Source organism: Lampetra planeri, chromosome 23 (genome assembly GCF_965212315.1).
Source record: "Lampetra planeri chromosome 23, kcLamPlan1.2.h2, whole genome shotgun sequence".
In the NCBI taxonomy this organism is placed as follows: Eukaryota; Metazoa; Chordata; class Hyperoartia; order Petromyzontiformes; family Petromyzontidae; genus Lampetra; species Lampetra planeri.
In genome coordinates, this window is record NC_136129.1 from 2,751,466 (window position 1) to 2,772,549 (window position 21,084).

The 21,084-nt window shown below is 51.3% G+C and overlaps 1 protein-coding gene across 1 annotated transcript in view; it reads left to right on the forward strand.

Annotated features, from left to right (window-relative positions):
* CTSB (cathepsin B) overlaps positions 1-19,588 on the forward strand; it is a 39,718-nt gene extending 20,130 nt beyond the window's left edge. The window contains exons 4-9 of the mRNA XM_078604762.1: positions 10,693-10,804; positions 12,086-12,287; positions 12,693-12,836; positions 14,183-14,299; positions 16,225-16,353; positions 17,749-19,588. Coding sequence (XP_078460888.1) covers positions 10,693-10,804; positions 12,086-12,287; positions 12,693-12,836; positions 14,183-14,299; positions 16,225-16,353; positions 17,749-17,828 — 784 coding nt within the window. The 3' untranslated portion in view covers positions 17,829-19,588. The remainder of the gene's footprint in view (positions 1-10,692; positions 10,805-12,085; positions 12,288-12,692; positions 12,837-14,182; positions 14,300-16,224; positions 16,354-17,748) is intronic.
* Positions 19,589-21,084: the final 1,496 nt, after the last annotated feature.

Here is a 21,084-nt window from a genome sequence, read left to right on the forward strand (position 1 = left end):
GCAGCGCAAACCACCAGCACGGGAGTCGAACCCGCCCTTGCAGTCCATCCAGGTCTCCAGAATAAATGAACTGGTCGCACTGGACATTCTGGGGCCATTCCCCGCCACCCCCAGGGGAAATAAATATTTGCTTACTGGGGTCGAATATTTTACGCGCTGGCCTATGGCCTGGCCCCTGGCGAATCAGTCGGCAGCAGCCATCGTCGACGCCTTTGTCCAAGGTTATGTCATGGACAAAGGTGCCCCGGAGCGGTTGTTGACCGACCAGGGTAGAAATTTTTCCGGGAAACTCCTAAAACAAGTCTGTGATCTCCTAGGAACGAAAAAAATTCGAACCTCTCCTTATCACCCGCAAACGGACGGGATGGTCGAGCGTCTGCATCGCACCATCTCGTCTATGTTGTCGCAGCAAGTCTCGGACTCACAGACTGATTGGGACTTACAAATTCAAGGGGTTCTAGCGGCATACAGATTGGCTCCCCATGCTGCGACGGGATTTTCACCATTCTTTCTTATGTATGGCCGCGAACCCGACCCACCTGTTCCGGCACAGCTGCAGATCCCCGCGCCGCTGGGTAAAATTAAATTGGATGAACACGTTAAATTTAACCTTGACAAACTGACTGAGGCGCGGGATGCTGCGAGGCTAAATTCTGACAGGCGTCAAAAGGCGAACGAGCGCCTCAGGCTGGCTCGCGCGCACGTGCTGCAGTGGAAGCCGGGGGACAGGGCATGGCTGCACTGTCCCCAGGTACCGCTCGCGACCTCCTCTAAACTCGTGCGCCCGTGGCGGGGCCCCGTCGAGGTTGTCGAGGTTTTGAGGCCTCAGTGCGTTCGAATCAAATGGGGCAGGCGCCGGTGGTTTGTACACCCCTCTAGGCTAAAACCGTTTGTTGCGGTGCGAGGGCCCACTCCACACGCGCGGGGCCAAGCATGTGGGGGGTCGACCGACTCGGAGGGTCCGTCGCTGCTCTCGCCTGATGTGTTGCCGGCTGTCCCACCCACAGGTGCACCGGGAATGACGGGCTCATGCCCTACAACCCACACGGGTGATGCCGACGGTCGCGCCACTTCAATCGCGACCTCATCTCGAAAGGGACAGCCGCCACCGGATGGTCCGCCGTCCGGGGTTGCCCCGTGTGACGGGCCTGCGGCAAGGACGCGCGCTAAGATGCGCAGACTCTTATAATATACAGAAAGAAGAAATTTTTTTTTTTATTTCACGTGTCATGGTTACTGTATGCTGCGTCGGTGGTGCGCTCCTGCCACATTGTGTGTGTTGTGTTGTGTGTGTGGGCGGGGTGTGTGTGTTGTGGGTGCGTTGTGTGTCGTGGGTGTGCTGTGTGTGCTGGGGGAGTTCCTGGCTAGTTGTATATACGCGCTTTTACGGATTTCGTATTTATACGGGGGGGGGGTGCGTCGGACATTCCCTTCGGGGGTGTGCTTGTTCTTCTTGTTGTTCTTGTTGTTGTTGTTCAATTTGCATTTTGTTGAAAAAAATGAGGCACACACGGGGTTGAGGGGTAAATGTTCCTTTATTGGAATTGTTGCAGCCGGGACGGCTGCGAGCTGTAATGGGGGGAGTGATGTAGGGTTGTTACGGGAGGGCTGTAGGTGCATGGGATCCAACGGGGAATAAACACAGTGGGCGGAGCTCCGGGAGTACACGGGGGTGGGGTGCCCGCAGCGACGTCCGCATCAGGCAGCCTGGGGGGTTGTGATCCTGACGGGGGGTATAAAGGGGGAGGACAGAGAGAGCTCGTGGCTCAGTCTGGGAACGAAGGAGGAAGAAGGAAGATCTTCTAGTTAGAAGCCCTGGACTCCCCTCGACGCCGCCCTTGTAAGGGCTGCGGAGGATCGAGCCAGAGGCGTGGTTCCGTGAACCAGGGTCAGTACCCTGGGACTCCGGAGACCGTAGCCCGACTCACCAGTGTCGGGCCAGTTAGCCTCCCCTAGCCCGTTAGTGGAGGACTTGGGAGTAGGTCAGGACTAGCTAGGGTGTATCCCCAGTTATCCGGGTGAGGGGGCCGCTACCCCCTCTAGTGCTGTCCTGTACCGACAAGCTTGAATAAACATACGTGTGCCTCAACCTGGGTGTCCAGCGTAATTACCGGTACTTCACCTATATAACCTCTTGTTGCAGCAGCTCTTTCTCCTGCCTCAGCAGTTCTCCTGCTGTTGTTGGTCTCATCTGATCACGATTGCTTGTGTTGCGATCGAAACGTCGTAGTCTATTAATTTCCTATCTACGTGACTTTACCGAAAGAACCAAAGAGTAAAGGAAAGGAGATAAGGGAGAAAAGGGCTCGGGTGAGGTGAGGAGAGGGAGGAAGGAAGAGGCTGGCATCGCAGATTCGACGACGCCACTGCACTGACGAGGAGCGGCGTCTGTTTTCACCGCGGGCGGTGGGCAGAGGGGTCCGGAGTGGGGTGGCGGCCTGCACAAAAGTCGCGTGCTTTTTACGGAATCAAAATCTTTATTTGTCCAGGAGAAATCCGATGAGCCACGAAACTGGTGTAGAGAGAGAGACCATAATACAGGCGTTTTTTTATGTTCAATGTGTTGTTAAACTCGCCACCATCCGACACAGCCAATTAGTAAGGGTTTGTCATGTAAACAAAGCGTGGCCAATTCGTTACGAGTGTAGTGGGTTCAATCGGGGCGCACACTAGGACTTGGAGGCAACACTGTTTATTAACCAACATCACATCACCGACGACCGAACCGAATTTTCACACGCTGCAGTCTATTGGTCTGGATCCCGTCGACCGGCCCCCGCCAGGGCTTGTACCAATTGGAACTTGAGGGAGATGCAGCCAAGCCTTGTCACCTGGCGACCAAGGCTTGCCAGACAGGCGAAGCCCCCTCAACTGCTCATTGCCTGACTGCTGTAAGGGCGAATTTTCCTTTGAGGCCTCCCGCGCCTCAGACACTCGTTGAAGAGTAAGGCGCATAGGCGCAGGCATGCTACTGCTGACCTTGCCCGGTCCCAAGTGTAGTTGGACGTCAATAGGGGGGTCCTGCTCCCTCCCATATATAAAAAAAAAACGGTGAATATCCCGTGGAAGCGTGAGGGGCCATTCTGTAGGCCGCGAGGAGCCCAGGGATGTGCAAGTTCCAGTCAGTTTGGGACTCACAAACCTGCTGACTCAACATGGAAGTAATGGTCCTATGCAGGCATTCTACCATCCCCTCAGTCTGGGGATGATAGGGCGATGTCCGTACTTTCTTCATACCCAACAAGTCACACGCATCTTTCAATAATTTGGAAGAAAATTTTTTGCCTTGATCAGTGCGGAGGCGCTTATCCAGCACATACCCGTGAAGGAACGCCTCGGCGATAACCGTCGCCGACTGATTGGGGAGTGGCCAGGCCATAGACCAGCGGGAAAAATACTCAATGCCAACCAACCAGTTCATTTATGTGGGATACTTGAATGGATTGCAAATGGGAACAACCCAATTTAGGTAGGGTTTTCCACACGCATTGCACACACCCTTTGAGCATTATGGCAACGTCCCCTGCCATCCCAGGCCAAAAAAATTTTAGTTGATGGTTACTAGCGTCTTATGTACCCCAAGGTGCAGCAATCATTCATGCACCGCCCAGATGATTCTGCCGCGCAGGGCAGTGGGTACTACGATAGCATAACAGCGCAACCCGCCGTCCCAGTACATCAACAATCCCTCCTTAAGGATGACAGGGGCAACCACCCTACCTCAGCGTCTCAAACACGCCTCCGCAGTTGCAATAAGAAGGCGTCCTCCACCTGCAGGCGCCCCTATTCTGCGTGGTCTAGACCAAGGGTGGTATCGCACCTTTTTAGGACCCCCTGGAATGTCAGGGCCCACACCCCCCATGGACGCGACAACCGTCGGAGATACGGCCTCGACAGGCAGCTTACTGCGCCCCGAGCCGGAAAGGCATGCGCACTCATCGCGTGGTGGTAACCGCGAAAGCGCGTCTGCATTCGTATGGCTCGAACCCTTTTGATACGAAACTTTAAACGAATAGTCCTGGAGGATCTCCAACCATCGGGATAGCTGGCCGGATGTTTATTCAATGCGCAGTGCGTACTGAAGGGCGGCGTGATCAGAACTCCTCAAAGGTCATCCTATAGAGGTACGGCCGATATTGCTGCAAAAAAACACAATGGCCAGCAATTCCCGGCGCATGACACAGTAGTGCTGCTCGGTCGAGGACAGCACCCTGCTACCGTACGCGAAGACACATTCTACCCCATCCACCACTTGAAACAGCACGGCGCCAATGCCAGTGATGCTGGCGTCTGTGTCCAAGACAAAGGGAAGTGAAAAATCTGGGTACCGGAGGGGCGGGGCGATAGTAAGACACGAACCCAATAAAGCTGCATACTTCACCCACCGTCTTGGGAGTCGGCCAAGCGCGCATGAACGCAGTCTTATCGGGGTCTGTGGCTATTCCCGACCTGCTAACGATGTACCCCAGGTACTGCACCCACTTCTGCAGCAGATGACATTTTTGCAGCTTGAATTTGAGGTTCGCCGCCCGCAATTTAAAAAAACCCGCACGTAGCCGTTTCAAGTGCTCCTCGAACGTGCGACTAAAAACAATTGCATCCTTTAAGTAGATCAAACAAGAACCCCACTGTAGGCCCGCCAAAATCAGTTCCATGAGCCGTTGGAACGTCGCTGAAGCCGAGTGGAGGCCCATAGGGAGCCGTGTGGTGTATGGAAAGCAGTTTTCGGTTTAGAAACATCATCCGAGGGCAATTGCCAGAACCCTGAAAGCAGGTCAAGAGTAGAGAAATATCTCGCACCTGCCAATGCTTCTAGCGAGTCATCCATTCTCGAGAGGATACGCGTCAGCCACAGATTTCATTTAATTTGCGGAAGTCAACGCAGAACCGTAGACTTCCGTCTTGCTTCTTAACAAGAACTATGGAAGCACCCCACGGACTGCCTGATGCACTTGTTTTCTGTGGGGCTTAACCTGTAGGGGTTTGGACGGATTGGAGCAGCGCCACCCGTGTCAATGTGGTGGTTCAAAAGGGTGGCCCGGCTGATATCGTATTTGCTTTTACTGAAAACGTCAGCAAATTCAACCAAGAGCAAGTGCAACTCTGACCTCCAGCCATCCGATAAATCGGGGTTCTCCGAGCAGAGCGCATTTATCCAACTCCCATCATCCCCAACCCTTGTTCCTTGGACCCCACAACCCCTACTTCCCCAACAAAATCACCCTTATAATCTGCTACAGACATGTGGGCCAACAGTGCCCGCCTGCACAACAGACACATCCGGCCCTGCATTCAGGACCTGATTGAAGGGTACACAGTCGTTGGACACCAGCGTTTGTGCTCCCACGCGTCAGATCACGAGCCACTTTATTAGATGGTGTGAGCAGGATTCCCTCAGCGGTCGCCTGTTTATCAAGTTGGTCCCGCAGCCGCAAGGGGATCAGCATTCATTTTCGTCGCCAGCACCCGAACCGTGGCATTAACCATACGCACTCGAGTGGGGGAAGCCAAAAAGACCATGCGACGGCCCAATGGCAGTTCCAGGCACCCTTGATCCACTAAAATTTTAAGCTGCATTTTCCCCAAGAAATTGGTGTCCAATAAACACGGTATGGCAAGGGAAGTTGAAACTAACACCGGTCCTGTCAATTGGATGTCACCGATGCACACCATTGCTGTTATTTGGCCAATAATTCCGAGGGAGCCACCGTTTGTGGCAAAGCACGGAGCTGTAACCGGACAAAGGTCCTGAACCGTGTAGGGTAGGATGTTAAAAATCAACTCTGAAATAATAGTAGCGGATGCTCCGGTGTCTGAGTACCCGTACCTCTACCCCTTGTACTTGCCCAACAACGGCCGACGTCCCCGCCCCTGCGACGACCACACGGTGAGCCAACTCCGACTACTGAGCAGGGTGGTGTGACCAGCCATTTTCCCGTACAACCGAATCATCCCGCCCTGCAACCAACCAAGAACGTGCCCTGCGAGAACGCGAACCGACAACCTAACGGGATGAATGAAGTGGATGTAAGGGCCGAGTGTGAGGTGTGCCGTGACTCGCCTTAGAACCAAGCGGGCCTGGGGACATCCGCAGGGATGACAGCGATGGCCCAGAGAATCTCGTCCCAGCAGTGCGGCATCCTGTCGATGTGTCCCGGCAGACCGCAATCGTAGCAGAGGACGGAGCCGCTCCCCATACGAGAAGAGGTCCCCTGCCGTCGGTTGGGTTCTCCCTGCTGCTCTGAGACGCCCCTCCGCTAGCCACCGTCGTTGACCGAAGTGCAGGCTTGAGCGGGCTCCACTTCTTTGGTTGCACCGCACATCTCAGAAGGTGCGGTACACGCCACCACTTGCGTACGCTGTTTCAAATTAAATGTGCTTGAATGCACTGGGAGATCTTAAGGGACGATAAATAGTCGTTTTCCATTGCTGGCAGGGCAACATTAAGCTCCTTCGCCAAGGCCAGCATACATTCCAACACCAACGACTCCAAGCCTGCTTGCTCCATCTTGGGAAAAGCTGCTTGTGCTAACGACAGTACGCTGAGGCAGGCGAGAGGTGTCTCGGCCTCCCCCCGCCTTCGCGCAGCGAACTTCTGCCAAACATTAAACACATGGACCCACACACACACATCGACTTGCACACATACATCAACCCACAGCCGGTATGCACTGCTATAATCAAAGCAGGTGAACCACAGTCGGTATGCACTGCTGTTATCATAGCAAGAACCAGCACAGTCAGTATGCACTGCTGTAATCATAGCAGGTCCCACCACAGACAGTATGCACTGCTGTAATCATAGCAGGTCCCACAACAGACAGTATGCACTGCTGTAATCATAGCAGGTACCACCACAATCATGCACTGCTGTAATCATAGCAGTTACCACCACAGTCGGTATGCCCTGCTGTAGTGAAAGCAGGTGCTGCCACAGTATGCACTGCTGTAGTGAAAGCAGGTACCACCACAGTCGGTATGAGACCTTGTGCTTCGATACGAAGACAACACCATCACACGATTTCCTGACAAGTCGAGGATATGATGCCCTACAATACCCCTTTTTACTTTGGCAATTCCAAGACGGGTACCCCATCCAGATTCCTCAAATTATCAAAGATACATGACAAAGGCATCCTCACAAAACTGTCTCCTCTAAAGAATGTTATTCCTTCATTATGGACAGAGAAGGAGGAAACCACATTATGGTGCGCCAACCTCTTCAACTCAGTATGTTGTCAATTTGTGCCAAAATTGAGAGTGCACCTTTACATTCAACTTAATTAAAAAACGCCTGCGTATGGAACAGTGCTCATCTCAGGGAGACTATCAATGCTGACATACATGCGAACGCTCATAATGTGGGAAGATTAGTTATTTTGCCTTCATCCACCACAGGTGGACCGAGATACATGCATGAGAAGACTCAGGATGCCATGACGTACATCAGGCAATATGGCAGGCCCCATGTTTTTATCACCTTCACTTGCAATCCTAAATGGAAGGAGATCCAGGTTGAGCTTTATCCAAACCAAAAGGTAGCAGACACGCGTGACATCATTGCAAGGGTCTTCAAACTCAAAGTTGACGAACTCCTGAAGCTTATTACGACTAAGGAAGGCGGTGTCTTTGGAAAGACAACATGTAACTTGCACACCATTTGAGTGGCAATAACGTGCTCTTCCTCATGCTCACATTTTGCTGTGGATGACAGAAACAAATTCATGCAAGTGACATTGACACATTTGTCAGTGCTGAGCTACTTGACCCCCATCAAGAACCTGCCCTATTTGATGTGGTCTGCAAGCAAATGGTCCATGGCCCATGCGGGCATTTCAATCTAAATTCGCCATGTATTCAAGACCGCAGGTGTACCAAGAAGTATCCACGCAACTTCTTGAAGACACTCAATTTAGGCCATGATGTCTATCGATATCGTCACAGAAATACTGAGCATGGTGGATTTTAAACAACACTCAGACCTGCCCCACGAACTCTGAAATGAAGGTTGACAACCAGTGGATCATCCTCTTCTGTGCAAGATCTTCAAGGCCCACATTAATGTGGAATTCTGCAATTCTGTGCAAGCCATCAAATGTTTGCAAATACATCAACAACAGCTCTGACATGCCTGTCTTTGCCTCACAAAAAGAGGGGCAGAGTGTGAATGAGGTTAAACTTTTTGTCCAAGGAAGATACATCAGCAGCAATGAGGCCATTTGGATAATTCTTGGCTCCCCCATCCATGAGCGTTCCCCCACAGTCGTCCATTTGGCAGTTCAACTCGAAAATGGTCAACGCATCTACTTCACCAAATGAAATGACCAACAGGCCCTGGCTCCACAAGATACCACCCTGATGGCGTTCTTTGTTTTGTGCCAAAGTAACTCATTTGCTGCCAACCTGCTCTAAAAGTTCAAATATGTGTGTGTGTAGGTCTGTGCGTGTCTTTTTTTCCCAGGCAACGCCAGGTACTTTCCTTTATTAGGTTTCTATGTACGTCAGTTTAGTGAAAGAAGCAAGAAATACTAATTATTAATGTAATATTTGCAAGGTGATTATTTAAATAATATGTTTCTATCAACGTGAGTTTAGCGAAAGAAGCAATACAATTGTACTTAACATGGCGTGGTAAGGCCTAGTCCCGTGCAGAGCCCCCGGCCTTGCCTAGATTGCCCAGCCTGCTGAGGTGGCACCTTGGCAGGTTGGGGTTGGGCTGCTACTACACCCCCCCCCAGCCACAATCCTCCCGCCTGCTCTGCAGTAATATCTATGGCCTATAGTGGTAGCATTTACGGACTCTATAGTAGTAACTGCAAGCATCGTTTTGCGTATTTTTATTGCATTTTTAACACTCAAGAAAATGTCCCCATCACCCCCACCGATCGCGTATGACTTGGTAGGGGCCGTCCCCCCACCGAAGGCGTGTGAGTTGGTATGGTCGAGCGCGTGTAATAAATAAATAACGATGCATCTCACTAAATCGCTAATTTAACTACTTTAAAGTTGAGGGATGGGAAAAAGCAATACCGCTTGCTCACCCATGGGGCTTACGGCGTGGTACCTGGCTATTTTTTTAAAACGTAAACTCCACCGTTTGAGAGCCAAAGTGTGCGAACACACACACACACAGGCAAAAAATGACATTTATAGGTAAGCATGTCCAGTAGGGTAAGAACGTTACAACAAAAACAAACCGTACAAAAACATGATTGAGTGCAAAATACAAGAAAGGTAAACAAATGACAACCGGCCTCATCAGGCCACAGACAGAATTGTGGAAAAATCTTCCTGTTTATGCGATCCAACCCAATAACCTCCTCATTATGCATAGTATTCGGTCGTGAAAGCCCCCTACTACTACGTGTTAGAGAGAGAGAGACTCGTGGTGCATGGAGGTCCGCGTAACCTTCTCAGCCGTTAACCTTGGTGTGCTGGTCCGGAACGGTTGTGAAGTTAAATCAAGTTCAGGATCTTTCGATTTAAAGCTTTTGTGACTGTAGGGATTCATCTTCTTGGTTCTTTCGGTAAAGTCACGTAGAAGGAAAATAATAAAATAATAAAAATAAAACATTATAAAATAATTCTCACGACGTTTCGGCCACAACGCAAGCAGCCGTCTTCAGGTGGAGAACAGGTCTGTCGAGAAGGCAGAGTCTGAATGGCACGCCCCAGGCTTGGAGCGACTATTTATGCTGGGATGGAGGGGCGAAGAGCGTCTTGACAAAATAATTTGCATATCAAGAGGAATTTAGCATATTTATGGAAAATGCAGATATGCGATTAGTACTACTTGTGAAATGTGTAGGTTTGGCGAGGGGTTTAAAGTCATTATGCCCATGCATGATACTACTAATCCTGCATAATGCATGGGCATAATGACTTTAAACCCCCTGATGTGGTATGGGTCGACGTGGAGCCGTGTGGACTGGCCGATAACTGGTACCAGTGGTGTCAAGATCGACCTCTGTGGAAGAGGCTCGTGAAGGATGCTACCTGGGTCTGCCCCGTGATTTCCTGCCAACGGTCGTTTGACACTTCACATGGCCTCCACGTGCACACAGCCTGGCACAAGCGCCATGGTGACGTCATCACCACTTAGTGGCGAATGGCGGTGGTTATTGCCGTTGTTGAGTGACCTTTAGTCAGTCCACCCATGGCATCTGGGTCTGTCCCGTGATCTCTTGCCAGTGGGCATTCGACACTTAACGTGGCCTCAAAGTGGACATAGCCTGGCACAAGCGCCGTGGTGATGGCACTGCCACTTAGTGGCAGTGACATCACCACTGCTGCGAGTGATTGTGTCCTGTGTGTGCTTAAGAGAGCACATGTGTAATGATGTGTGTACGTGTCTGTAGTGGAGCGGTCGGCACGCTGTGCTACGAACCCGACGACCAGAGTTCGATTGCCACTCGTGGCCACCAACACCAGTGACGATTATCTTGAATCGGTTCTGGGCCTCCTCTAGGTTGGCTCAACCTCAAATGAGTAACCTGGTCCGGTGTGTAAACATTGCCACTAGGGAGACAAAGGCAGTCGGGCATGGTGTTGGTCACCTACCCCCTCGTGTGCAGTGTCGGCCTTCATAGGCACTTGTTTACAGCACTTGGCCTAAAAGTCTGTTAAGGCTATATGGGTAGGGTGGACAGACTTTGTGTGTGTAACGCGTGTGTTAATTTGTTGTGTGTGCAGCACACACAAGGTGTCCCAGAGCTTGCCCGACAGCTTTGACGCACGCACGCAGTGGCCCAACTGCCCGACCATCGGGGAGCTGCGCGACCAAGGCTCCTGCGGCTCCTGCTGGGTACGCATACGCACGCACGGACACACGCACGGACACACGCACGGACACACGCACGGACACACGCACGGACACACGCACGGACACACGCACGGACACACGTACCAACACACGTACCAACACACGTACCAACACACGTACCAACACACGTACCAACACACGCACACTCACATGTGCGAACACGCACACTCACGTGTGTGCACACACACGTGCACGTACACATGCGTATGCATATACGGGACAAAGATGTGTCGTATAGCCTTAATAGACTGGGGCAATTGGAACCTCATTTGCCAGTAAAAAAATATGATAATTGGTTTTTTACCCTTCTATATGGCGACAAAACTGACAGCTTTTTTACAAGGAGTCATGTTTGCATAGACCACAATACCTGCAGTCATAATGCAAAAAAATACATAACTCTGATAATGTATGCACTGTCCTTGAAGTTGATTGGTCCACACCCGAGACAGCTTTCCTTAGAGCCTAGTCTCGCATGGGTTGGACCAGATGACGCGAAAAAGCGCACAACGCAAAGACAATGCACCATCAGAGTATGAGAGCTCGGGGTAAGAATTTATACCATTGGAACCTCATTTGCCAATAAAAAAATATGATAATTGGTTTTTTACCCTTACCCCGAGCTCTCATACTCTGATGGTGCATTGTCTTTGAGTTGTGCGCCTTTTGGCGTCATCTGGTCCAACCAATGTGAGACTAGGCTCTAAGGAAAGCTGTCTCGGGTGTGGACCAATCAACTTCAAGGACAGTGCATACATTATCAGAATTATGTTTTTTGTTTGCATTATGACTGCAGGTATTGTGGTCTATGCAAACATGACTCCTTGTAAAAAAGGTGTCAGTTTTGTTGCCAGATAGAAGGGTAAAAAAACAATTATCAGACTGGGGCAAGTGCTGATAGTGAGCAGCACCTATGAAGGCCGGCACGGCACACGACGGGCTCGGTGACCAGCACCATGCCCGGCCCTCGTGGCGCCCAGTTTTTGGTGGCGACTCGCCGCGTGGCTGCTGCCTCCCTTGTTCGTCTGTTTCCTCCTCCACTTCGTGCCTCCGGGTCGTTCTCTCTCTCTCCGAGAGTGAGCGAGCAAATACTGCGCAGCGGTGTCACGGTGTTGCAAGTTCACGTTTTTATTATCGTCATTTAATGATACTCCTGTGCAGCTTGCATGCTGGACCTCCTCACCGTTGACACGTGGTGTGTTCACACTCGTTACTTCTCCCTGTGTGTCTGCGTGGGTGTATCTCCCCCTTCTCCTCGTGCAGGCGTTTGGCGCCGTGGAGGCCATGTCTGACCGCTTCTGCATCCACTCGAAGGGCCAGGTGAACCCCCACGTGTCGGCCGAGGACCTGCTCTCCTGCTGCGATGAGTGCGGCATGGGCTGTGATGGCGGCTACCCCTCCCAGGCCTGGAACTTCTGGACCAGCGCCGGCCTGGTCACCGGCGGCCAGTACGGCAGCGGACAGGGTAACCTGTCCCTTGCTGCAAACCTCGGTTTTGTCTACCATGGCCCGCCCTGATTGTGGCCTGGTCTGGCCTGCCCTGGCTTGATCTAACATTACTTGGTCTCCCCTGACCTTGCCTGACCTCACCTTCCATTCCCTTGAGTTGATAAAATTTGATATGTTCCTACGGCTGCTCATGTGCGACCGTGTGTGGAGATGTGACGATGGTGTGCGCTTGCCAGAGTGCGACGCTGCGTCCTGGTGTTCATGTGTTTTCGGCGAGCGTGACTTGCGCGGGGCGAGTAGCGGTGTGGCGATGTGTGTGATGCGGCTTGCGGTGTGACTCCGCTCGTGTGACTCCGCTCGTGTGACTCCGCTCGTGTGACGCTGCTCGTGTGTGACGCTGCTCGTGTGTCACGCGCTGCAGGGTGCCGCCCCTACTCCATCAAGCCGTGTGAGCACCACGTGAATGGCTCGCGCCCGCCGTGCAGTGGGGAGGGCCCCACGCCCAAGTGCATGCACGAGTGCGTGCCAGGATACACGCCGCACTACAAGGCCGACAAGTACTTTGGTATGCGGACAAACCTGCACGCACACACGGACACATCTGCATGCCCGCGTGCAAACATATCTACAAACACAAAGACCCCCCCCCCCCGCCTATAGCCTGAACAGTCTTTTTGGACAGGATGTTAACTACCTCGCCTGGTATACAGGAGGTCGTGGGGTCGTGGGTTTGTTCCCGACCCACCTGCTGTATATTTTGAGTTTGCGTGTTTCTCTCTCCCCATGGTAGCATGGATTTTTTTCCAGGTCCTCCAGTTTTTCTCTCCACACTTCGAATCAACATCACGCCTTTAAGAGTATTTGGCTGTTACGTCGCTGTCAATCCATACAGTTTACAAGTACTATTGTACAAGGAAATAGTTTTCAAGTCCATATGACGTACAGCCGTTTCAATACAGGCAAAAAATGTTCATCTATTTGTGTGGCCAACGAGGTCTGAACTGGCCTGTAATAATGTAGGCACTGATAAGGGGTTGGCAGGTATGCTGTTATAAATTTGCACGCGATAAGCCACTTCATTGAGCTATCATTTGTGGCCATGGCGTTTCTGAAAAAGAGCTACATAGCTCAGTGAGCCTATCCTGGTAAAATAAAAATAGTTTATAGTTTGGTTTATAGTTAACGAGCTCCTCCATGAAGGCTGGAACTGCACACGAGGGGGTGGGTGGCCAGTACCACACCCGGCCGCCTTCACGCGCACGCCGACACATGCACGGCCACGACTGCTCGCGCGCGAACGTGCACGCACATCTACATGCACGCATGTATGCACATAAATATTTACGCGCACGCTTGTGTGCAGCGCGGGGGTCCCCGTTCGATTCTTGTTTGGGGCCTAAACACCAGATGAATATCCACACCGGTCCTGGGCCTCCGAGGTCGACCCGGCCATCTTTAAACGAGTGCCCCGGTGCGGCGTGCGCCACAAGCATCGCCACCGGGGAGAAGAAGGCGGCCAGGCATGATACTGACCACCCCCCCCCCCCCACCCCATCGTAGGAGGTGCTACTCGCTTAAACGGCACTTGCCGCACCAGTCTGTTCAGGCTACAAGGGGATCTTTGTCTTTGTTGGTGATGATAATAGTGGCGGTGGTGGTTGTGATGTTGAAGGGCCATGGGCTGGAGGTTTGTCGTTGGTGGTGAGCGTTGCTCTCAGCCGTCTTCCGAGACTCGGTGTCATCACTCACATGGCCATCACTCATAGGTGTCAACAATAACATCACCATCGCTTACATCTCCAACTCTTCCCCCCCCCCCCACCTTTGCGTGTGGTGTGTGTGTGGTGTGTTCGCGTGCGTGTGGTGCGCGCGCGCGTCTGTGTGTGGTGTGTGTGTGGTGCGTGCGTGCAGGTAAGAAGGCGTACAACATCGACTCCGACGAGGGTCAGATCAAGCAGGAGATCTTCGACAACGGCCCCGTGGAGGCCGCCTTCACCGTCTACGCCGACTTCCCACAGTACAAGTCCGGTGAGTTTTGATTGTTATGTTTAGACCGGACCGGAATAAAATGAGCTCTGAAGCTCTTTGATTTTTCTTTGTTGTGTTTTCCTTTATTAATATTCTTTGGGTCTTTCGGGAAAGTCACATAGGTTCCTTTTTGTTTTCCCTCGTTTTTTTCCTATTTTTTTAAGCAATACAGTAACAAAAACGATAGCGGTGCAAAATAGGGAAAATGCTCAGCAAGAAGCCACTACGACCGAGTATATAGTACGGGGTAGACCCGTGTGATGTAAGAGAATAAAGTTTAGCTGGAAGCATATTATATTTTTTGCGACATAGAATTGTAATGTATTACTTACTGTTAGTAGCTCAGCTTATTGGAGAGTATATTTAGTATACTGATGATACGTGGTGGTTTAGTTACTGCAGCTACATACTATTAACATTCCTTCCCTTTATTAATGCTTCCCCCTATCACCTCCCTTTGATGCTGCTAATCCTGCATAATACACGGGCAAAACATGACTTTAAACCCTCCGCCAAACCTCCTACGCATTTCACAAGTAGTACTAATCGCATATCTGCATTTCCCATAAATATGCTAAAATTCCTCTTGATATGCAAATTATTTTGTCAAGGCGCTCTTCCTCCTCCCTCCCAGCTTAAATAGACACTCCAAGCCTGGAGTGTGTCATTCAGACTCTGTCTTCTCGACAGACCTGTTCTTCACCTGAGGACGGACGCTTTCGTTGTGGCCGAAACGTCGTGAGAATTACTTTATTATGTTTTATTTTTATTATTTTATTATTTCCATTCTACGTGACTTTACCGAAAGAACCAAGAAGATGAATCCCTGCAGTCACGAAAGCTTTAAATTAAGATATCCTCTTGAATAAATGTGTGTGTATATATATATATATCAAGGATAGGTACCGTGTTCATACAAATAGACAAAGTCGTGTCAGTCGTTTTTTATCATAAGGTAAGAGAGAAATGAAACACAGGAGATGAACTTTTCAAGATTTTTGTTCATTGCAAAATTAGCAAATTGGCATCTTCATATGGTGTAGTTTTCCGCACATCTAATCTAAATATAGAGCAGCAGTGCAATGGGAGGACAAGGAAGCGTTGCTGTCCTATCGTTGATTGGAGACGGTTGTTTTTTAAAATTGGCTTTAGTGAGTGACCGCGGCGGCAGTAGTGACATGGGGCAGCAGTGCCAACCGTAGAAAGTTATCACTGAAAGCCGACGAAACAATTGCCTAGGGCCTACTAGAACCAAAAGTACCTGAGGCCTACAAGAACCTTGATCCGGCCTACCCGCCCGCCCCCCCAATGGACATCTGTGAAGAAGAACTTCGTAGCTCATCGGATTTCTCAAGGATGATAAATTAAGATTCTGTATTCCGAGTTCGAATCCCTTCTCCACGGCCACCACGACATCAGTGACGGCTATCTGAACTTGTCCTGAGCCCCTCCCCTAGATCGATTCGGCCTTTAATGAGTACCTGGTGCAGTGTGTAAACATCGTTACCGGGGAGACAAAGGTGGCCGGCCGGGCGTGGTGCTGGATAGCCCCCCCCGCGTGTACCGTGCCAGCCTTCATAGGGGCTGCTCGCTAACAGCACTTGCCCCAACAGTCTATTAAAGGCTACGGGGGATGTTTGTCTTTGTATGCTGTGGAATTTGACGCACGGTGGTGGTGGTCTGCAAGGGGGCTGTTGAGACGTGGTGGCATTGGTGGTGATGTGTAAGCGGTCTACACACATTGGTGACGTCCTGTAGGATTTGGTGGTGTTATTGTTATGTAGGGATTGACACAGTGGTGATAGTGTTGTGGTTTTGGTTGCATAGTTAACACAGTGGTGTGTAGGGGTTAACTCTGTTGGTTGTGTAGGAATTGACAGTGGTGTGCCGGTGGTGGTTGTGGTGGTGGTGTGGTTGTGCTGCAGGAGTGTACCAACACGTGACGGGCGAGGAGCTGGGGGGCCACGCCATCAAGATCCTGGGCTGGGGGGTGGAGGGCGGAGTGCCCTACTGGTTGGTGGCCAACTCCTGGAACGCGGACTGGGGCGACCATGGTAAGCACGCACACACACCACGCATGCCACATGCACACACACACCACGCACACCAATACCAATACCCGCCATGCGCCACTAAGTGACCCCGTGGCTGTGACGTTACCTCGGCGCTTGTGCCAGGCCAGGTGCATTTTGAGGCCACGTGAAGTGTCGAAGGCTTGCTGACAGGAGGTCTCGGGACAGACCCAGCAGGTCCCATGGATTGGTTGACTGAGATGACCGGTAGTTGCACCAACTGTACCCCCTACTCTGCCAACTTGCTGCATTTTAGCCGCCCGGCGCTCCACTCGTTGATGTGAGCGTCGCTCCTCTGCTCTCCGTTGTTGCTGGAGAGCGAATGCCTCCATCTGCCCAGTAGCAGCGTCCTTCACGAGCCTACTCCATCGCACGGGGACACACACTGGTGCAAGGACACGCACGACATCCAGACCATGCACACGCCATGTACCACACACACCACGCACCACAGACATGCAGACTGCATAGTCGCGCGCATACACCAACGTACGCTCACATATGCACTCCGCCAGACACAAATGCATGCACAGGCGTGCACTGACGCAGCGTGACACACGTGCAGATGCATACGCAGTGCGACACGCTAACATACCGCCAAACGTGTGGGTACACCACCGATGCGGGCTCGCACACGACACGTGCCGACACGCGCACACTAAAGTATACCCTCCAACAACAATAATAACAGCCTCCAATTCACCGCTAAGCGACAGTGATGTCAGCGCAACCGCGTGTGCCAGGCTAGGTGCACTTTTGAGACTTTTACGTGAAGTGTGGAAGGCTCACTGGCAGGAGGTCATGGGACACTTTTCACACAAACACAAGATGGACAAAGGTTCCCCTTATAGCCCTAATAGACCTTTGGGGCAAGTACTGTCAGCATGCACCTATGATGGCTGGAACGGTCCCCGAAAGAGTGGGTGGCCAGCACCACATCCGACCATCTTTGTCTCCCCAGTGCCGATGTTTACACACCATGGCACAAGGTACTCAATTGAGCCTGAGTCGACCTAGAGGAGGAGGCCCAGGATCGGTTCAGATAATTGTCACCGGTGTTGGCCGTGAGGTGGGAATCAAAACCTGGGATGCCTGGGTTTGTAGCACAGCGAGCTAACTGCTACACTACCACTCCCCACAACGGCAAAGATCACACGCAACAACCGTACACAAACGTACACCACCACCAAAATGCCCCAATGGATCCTTCGGCACAGTTCGCTACAAACACACAGTGGGGCGGCGGAGAGGGGGGTTGTTGATGGACAAAGACAAAAATGAACTAAAACAGCAGTTTGGGTGTTCACTCGCCCCTGATTGTGTGCGTGTGTGTCTTTGTTTTTGTGTGTTCCTCATGGCTGGTCCTCCGATTAACAGGCTTCTTTAAGATCCTCCGCGGGAGCAACGAGTGCGGGATCGAGGACGAGATAGTAGCTGGGCTGCCCAGCCTGGGCTGAGCGCGGCAATGAGCCACGGTTGGGGGAGTGGGGGGGATGATGGAGTGGGTGGCAGCAGGGGCAGCGGGATCAAGACCATTCGGCCCGGTCCGGTGACGGCCGGCGTGACCGCCGGGGTCTCTCCGCACATCCATTGTCGCTGCTGCTGTTGTTTTAAAGTGCAGGTTTCCCTCGCTCTACACCGGTAGTAGATACTTTCCAATAAAATCGGCGTGCTAAGGAGAAACGGCATGGCTTGGCACCGCAGAGTCGCCCAACCCTACAATGTGCTGCACGCACGAGGGGACATGGCTGACTGCGTGCCGAGCAGCGCGCAACGTTGTCCCACGTCCAGCCACTTAGCCGACGCATGCGTGTGAATTCGGACGATTTTTTCCGCAGATGTCCCACTGGACAAATTTTGATAGAGACTTCGTAGCTCGTTGCATTCCTCCAGAATAACTATACATATTCAAGATTCTGATTATTCAAACTGCGTTTAATAATAATATTGTGGAATTTTGGGTATGAGGTGGGCTGGTCGCGTGTTGACATATATGGCCTGAAATTTCACAGACCGGATCCGCATTGAGCGTGGGAAACCTGTAAGAAACCCTTATGTCGAGTCGTCTGTAGTCCGTAACGTTTTGCCAAATTTTTTACCGGCGGTCCTCGTTTTAAAAAAGACAAATTTCTGGTTTTAATAATAAGGGGTATGGTGCAAATAATAAAGTTTGTGTGGATATTTGTTTTAATTGTCAAATGTTGAATGGCGTGTGTAAGCGCGTGTCAGATCGGTGTGGGGAGCGGTAACGTAGCTGTCAGTGCTGTGCTGCGCTAAAAACCCGGCGACCCGAGTTGATTCTTGCTCACGGCTCACACCAGATTGTGGATAGGAAATGTTAACTACCTCGCCTGGTAAAACAGGAGATCGTGGGTTCCATCCTGACCCCAGACGCCTGCTGTATATTTGGAGTTTGCGGCGTCTTTCTTTCTCTGTGGTCGCGTCACGTGGGGATTTGTAGGCGCCATATATTCAAAACGCACGTTGATTCTAAATAGTGGATGGAAAACCCACGCGACAGCCACTTCGGCGCGCTATCATTTGTGATGACCCAAGTCGCTTTCTGATAAGAGCTACATAGCTCAGTGGACATTTACCTGAATTCGCCGGCTTTTTCCACTGGCTATTTGCCGTGCTGAGCTGGAACCAGACCGTGCAATGGCTGCAGTGGAAAGACAACCTCGCCCCCGCTTCCTGAGCCATGCCCGGCCGGCTCTGCACTGTCTCAGCGCGGCTGACGTGTGTATGGGTAGTGGTGGCGTAGAGGTCAGCATGATGAACTTGGCAAGCCCACTTCGATTCCCGCTCATGGCAACCGCCAACACCAGTGACGATTATCTGAACCGGTTCTGAGCCTCCCCTCTAGGTCGGCTCGGCCTCAAATGCGTACCTGGTGCGGTGTGTAATAAACATCGCCACTGGGGAGACAAAGGGCGGGACCACCCACCCCCCTTCGTGCCGGCCTTCATAGGTGCTGCTACTCCCTAACAGCACTTGCCCCAACAGTCTGCTTAGGCTTTCCGGCAGGGGGATCTTTGTCTTTGTGTGTGGAGGATACCTCGTTTCAGCTGCTGGCCCTGTGGACGTGGCCACGCCACCACCGTGCCTTGCTTGCCTTCACTGCCTTATCCGTCTGGTCCCAAAACATTTTGATTTGTTTAAAAAAAAGTCACATGCAAAAACCATTTTAATAAAAAAAATAACTGATGATTTTTGACGAACGGCTTCCCCCTCCACCCGTGTTGGGATTGCATTTTTTTTGTTGGTGTGGAAAGGGTTGAGTTCCGCGGCATTTGTTGTGATTTGCTTTTTTTTACTTTGCTCAAATCGATGTCTTGATCAGTTTATTTTGAATTACCCGGTGAGCCAACAAACTCTGAAATTGGGTTTCATCAACAAAAAACGACACCGCCGCTTTTGACATGCGCAACAAGACACAGTAAAATACATCAATAATAAACAACAGATAAGCGAAAAATTGCTAATTATCGGAATATCATTTTTTTAAAGAAAAATTAAGTCAAATGTAGATGCCAAGACATAACTTTGCTACTGGGCAAAAAAAAAAAGGTCCTATAAAAAGGTACCCCCACCACATGTCTGCCAGGGGTGGCGCTGTGTGGGGTAAGAAGCATTCGTGTTACTGGTAGGAACCTCCTGGTTACACCAGCCCACAGGGGATTATTGTGTCCATCCGTCCTGTGTGCAGGGAGGGGCTGGGTGGGGAGAATGGGGGGTGGGAGGGGTACGGCTGGGTGGGGAGGGGCTTGGTCACCCCGTGGTGCCCTTATAAAACTCAACGTTTAACCTACTCATGCCGGCTTGTGCCCGCCCTCACAGTCGGGCATATTTGCGGAATACACCATGCCGCCGTTGACCCTGGCCATTGACTGAGCAACCCAACGTTCCTACCAGCTCCCTCCGCAGGAATGTGTTTTAAAATGGGCGCAGGGGGTGCTGGACCGTGCCCGCGCCAGCTTCTCGAGTCTGGCGAGTTGCCGCCTGCAGTAGTTTACAATTAAGAAGTTGAACTCCGCCTCTGGATTAGATGATAAAGTAGCGTTTCGTATTGGTGGCGGCTTCCCCTCCACGTGGCTGGGCGATTGAGAAACCAAGCTACACACGGCAACTGTCCCCAGATAAGTGGGGGTGTGAATGCGGTTGTCTCACTCCCTACTCTGCTGTACAGCTCCAGGTGGCTTACGACGGCACCAACGTTCTTGGTGGGGGTGGTGGGGGAGAGCATTTTTCTTTTCCCCTCTCCCCGAATTTTGGGCCCGGCCCAGCAAAGAAACACATGGCCACCACCACGTGTGACGACCAAATGTAAGCGGCAGGGGTGTCTTAAGGTTCCAATTCATGAACGTCCAAATGATATGCTGCTTTGTTGAGCTATCGTTATAGGTTCAACATGCACACAAAACTGATTTCTGTTTAGTTTGTTGTCCTTCCCACCACACCTCGGATAAGCACAGTTGGTTATGTAAGGAAGTTCAACATACCCGCACTTGTATGACAGTAATAAATGGAAGCGAGACCAGTTTTTGTTACGACAACCATATATTGATCTCGAGTGCAAATACGCGGTAAAAACAATCTCTCAAAACATTCATCCCATTTTCCCTGATACGTCGAGTTGTTCTCATTACAAATTATAAAACCCATGAGGCAGAAATAATCGGCAAAAGACAGAGTCAATTTAACCAAATCTAC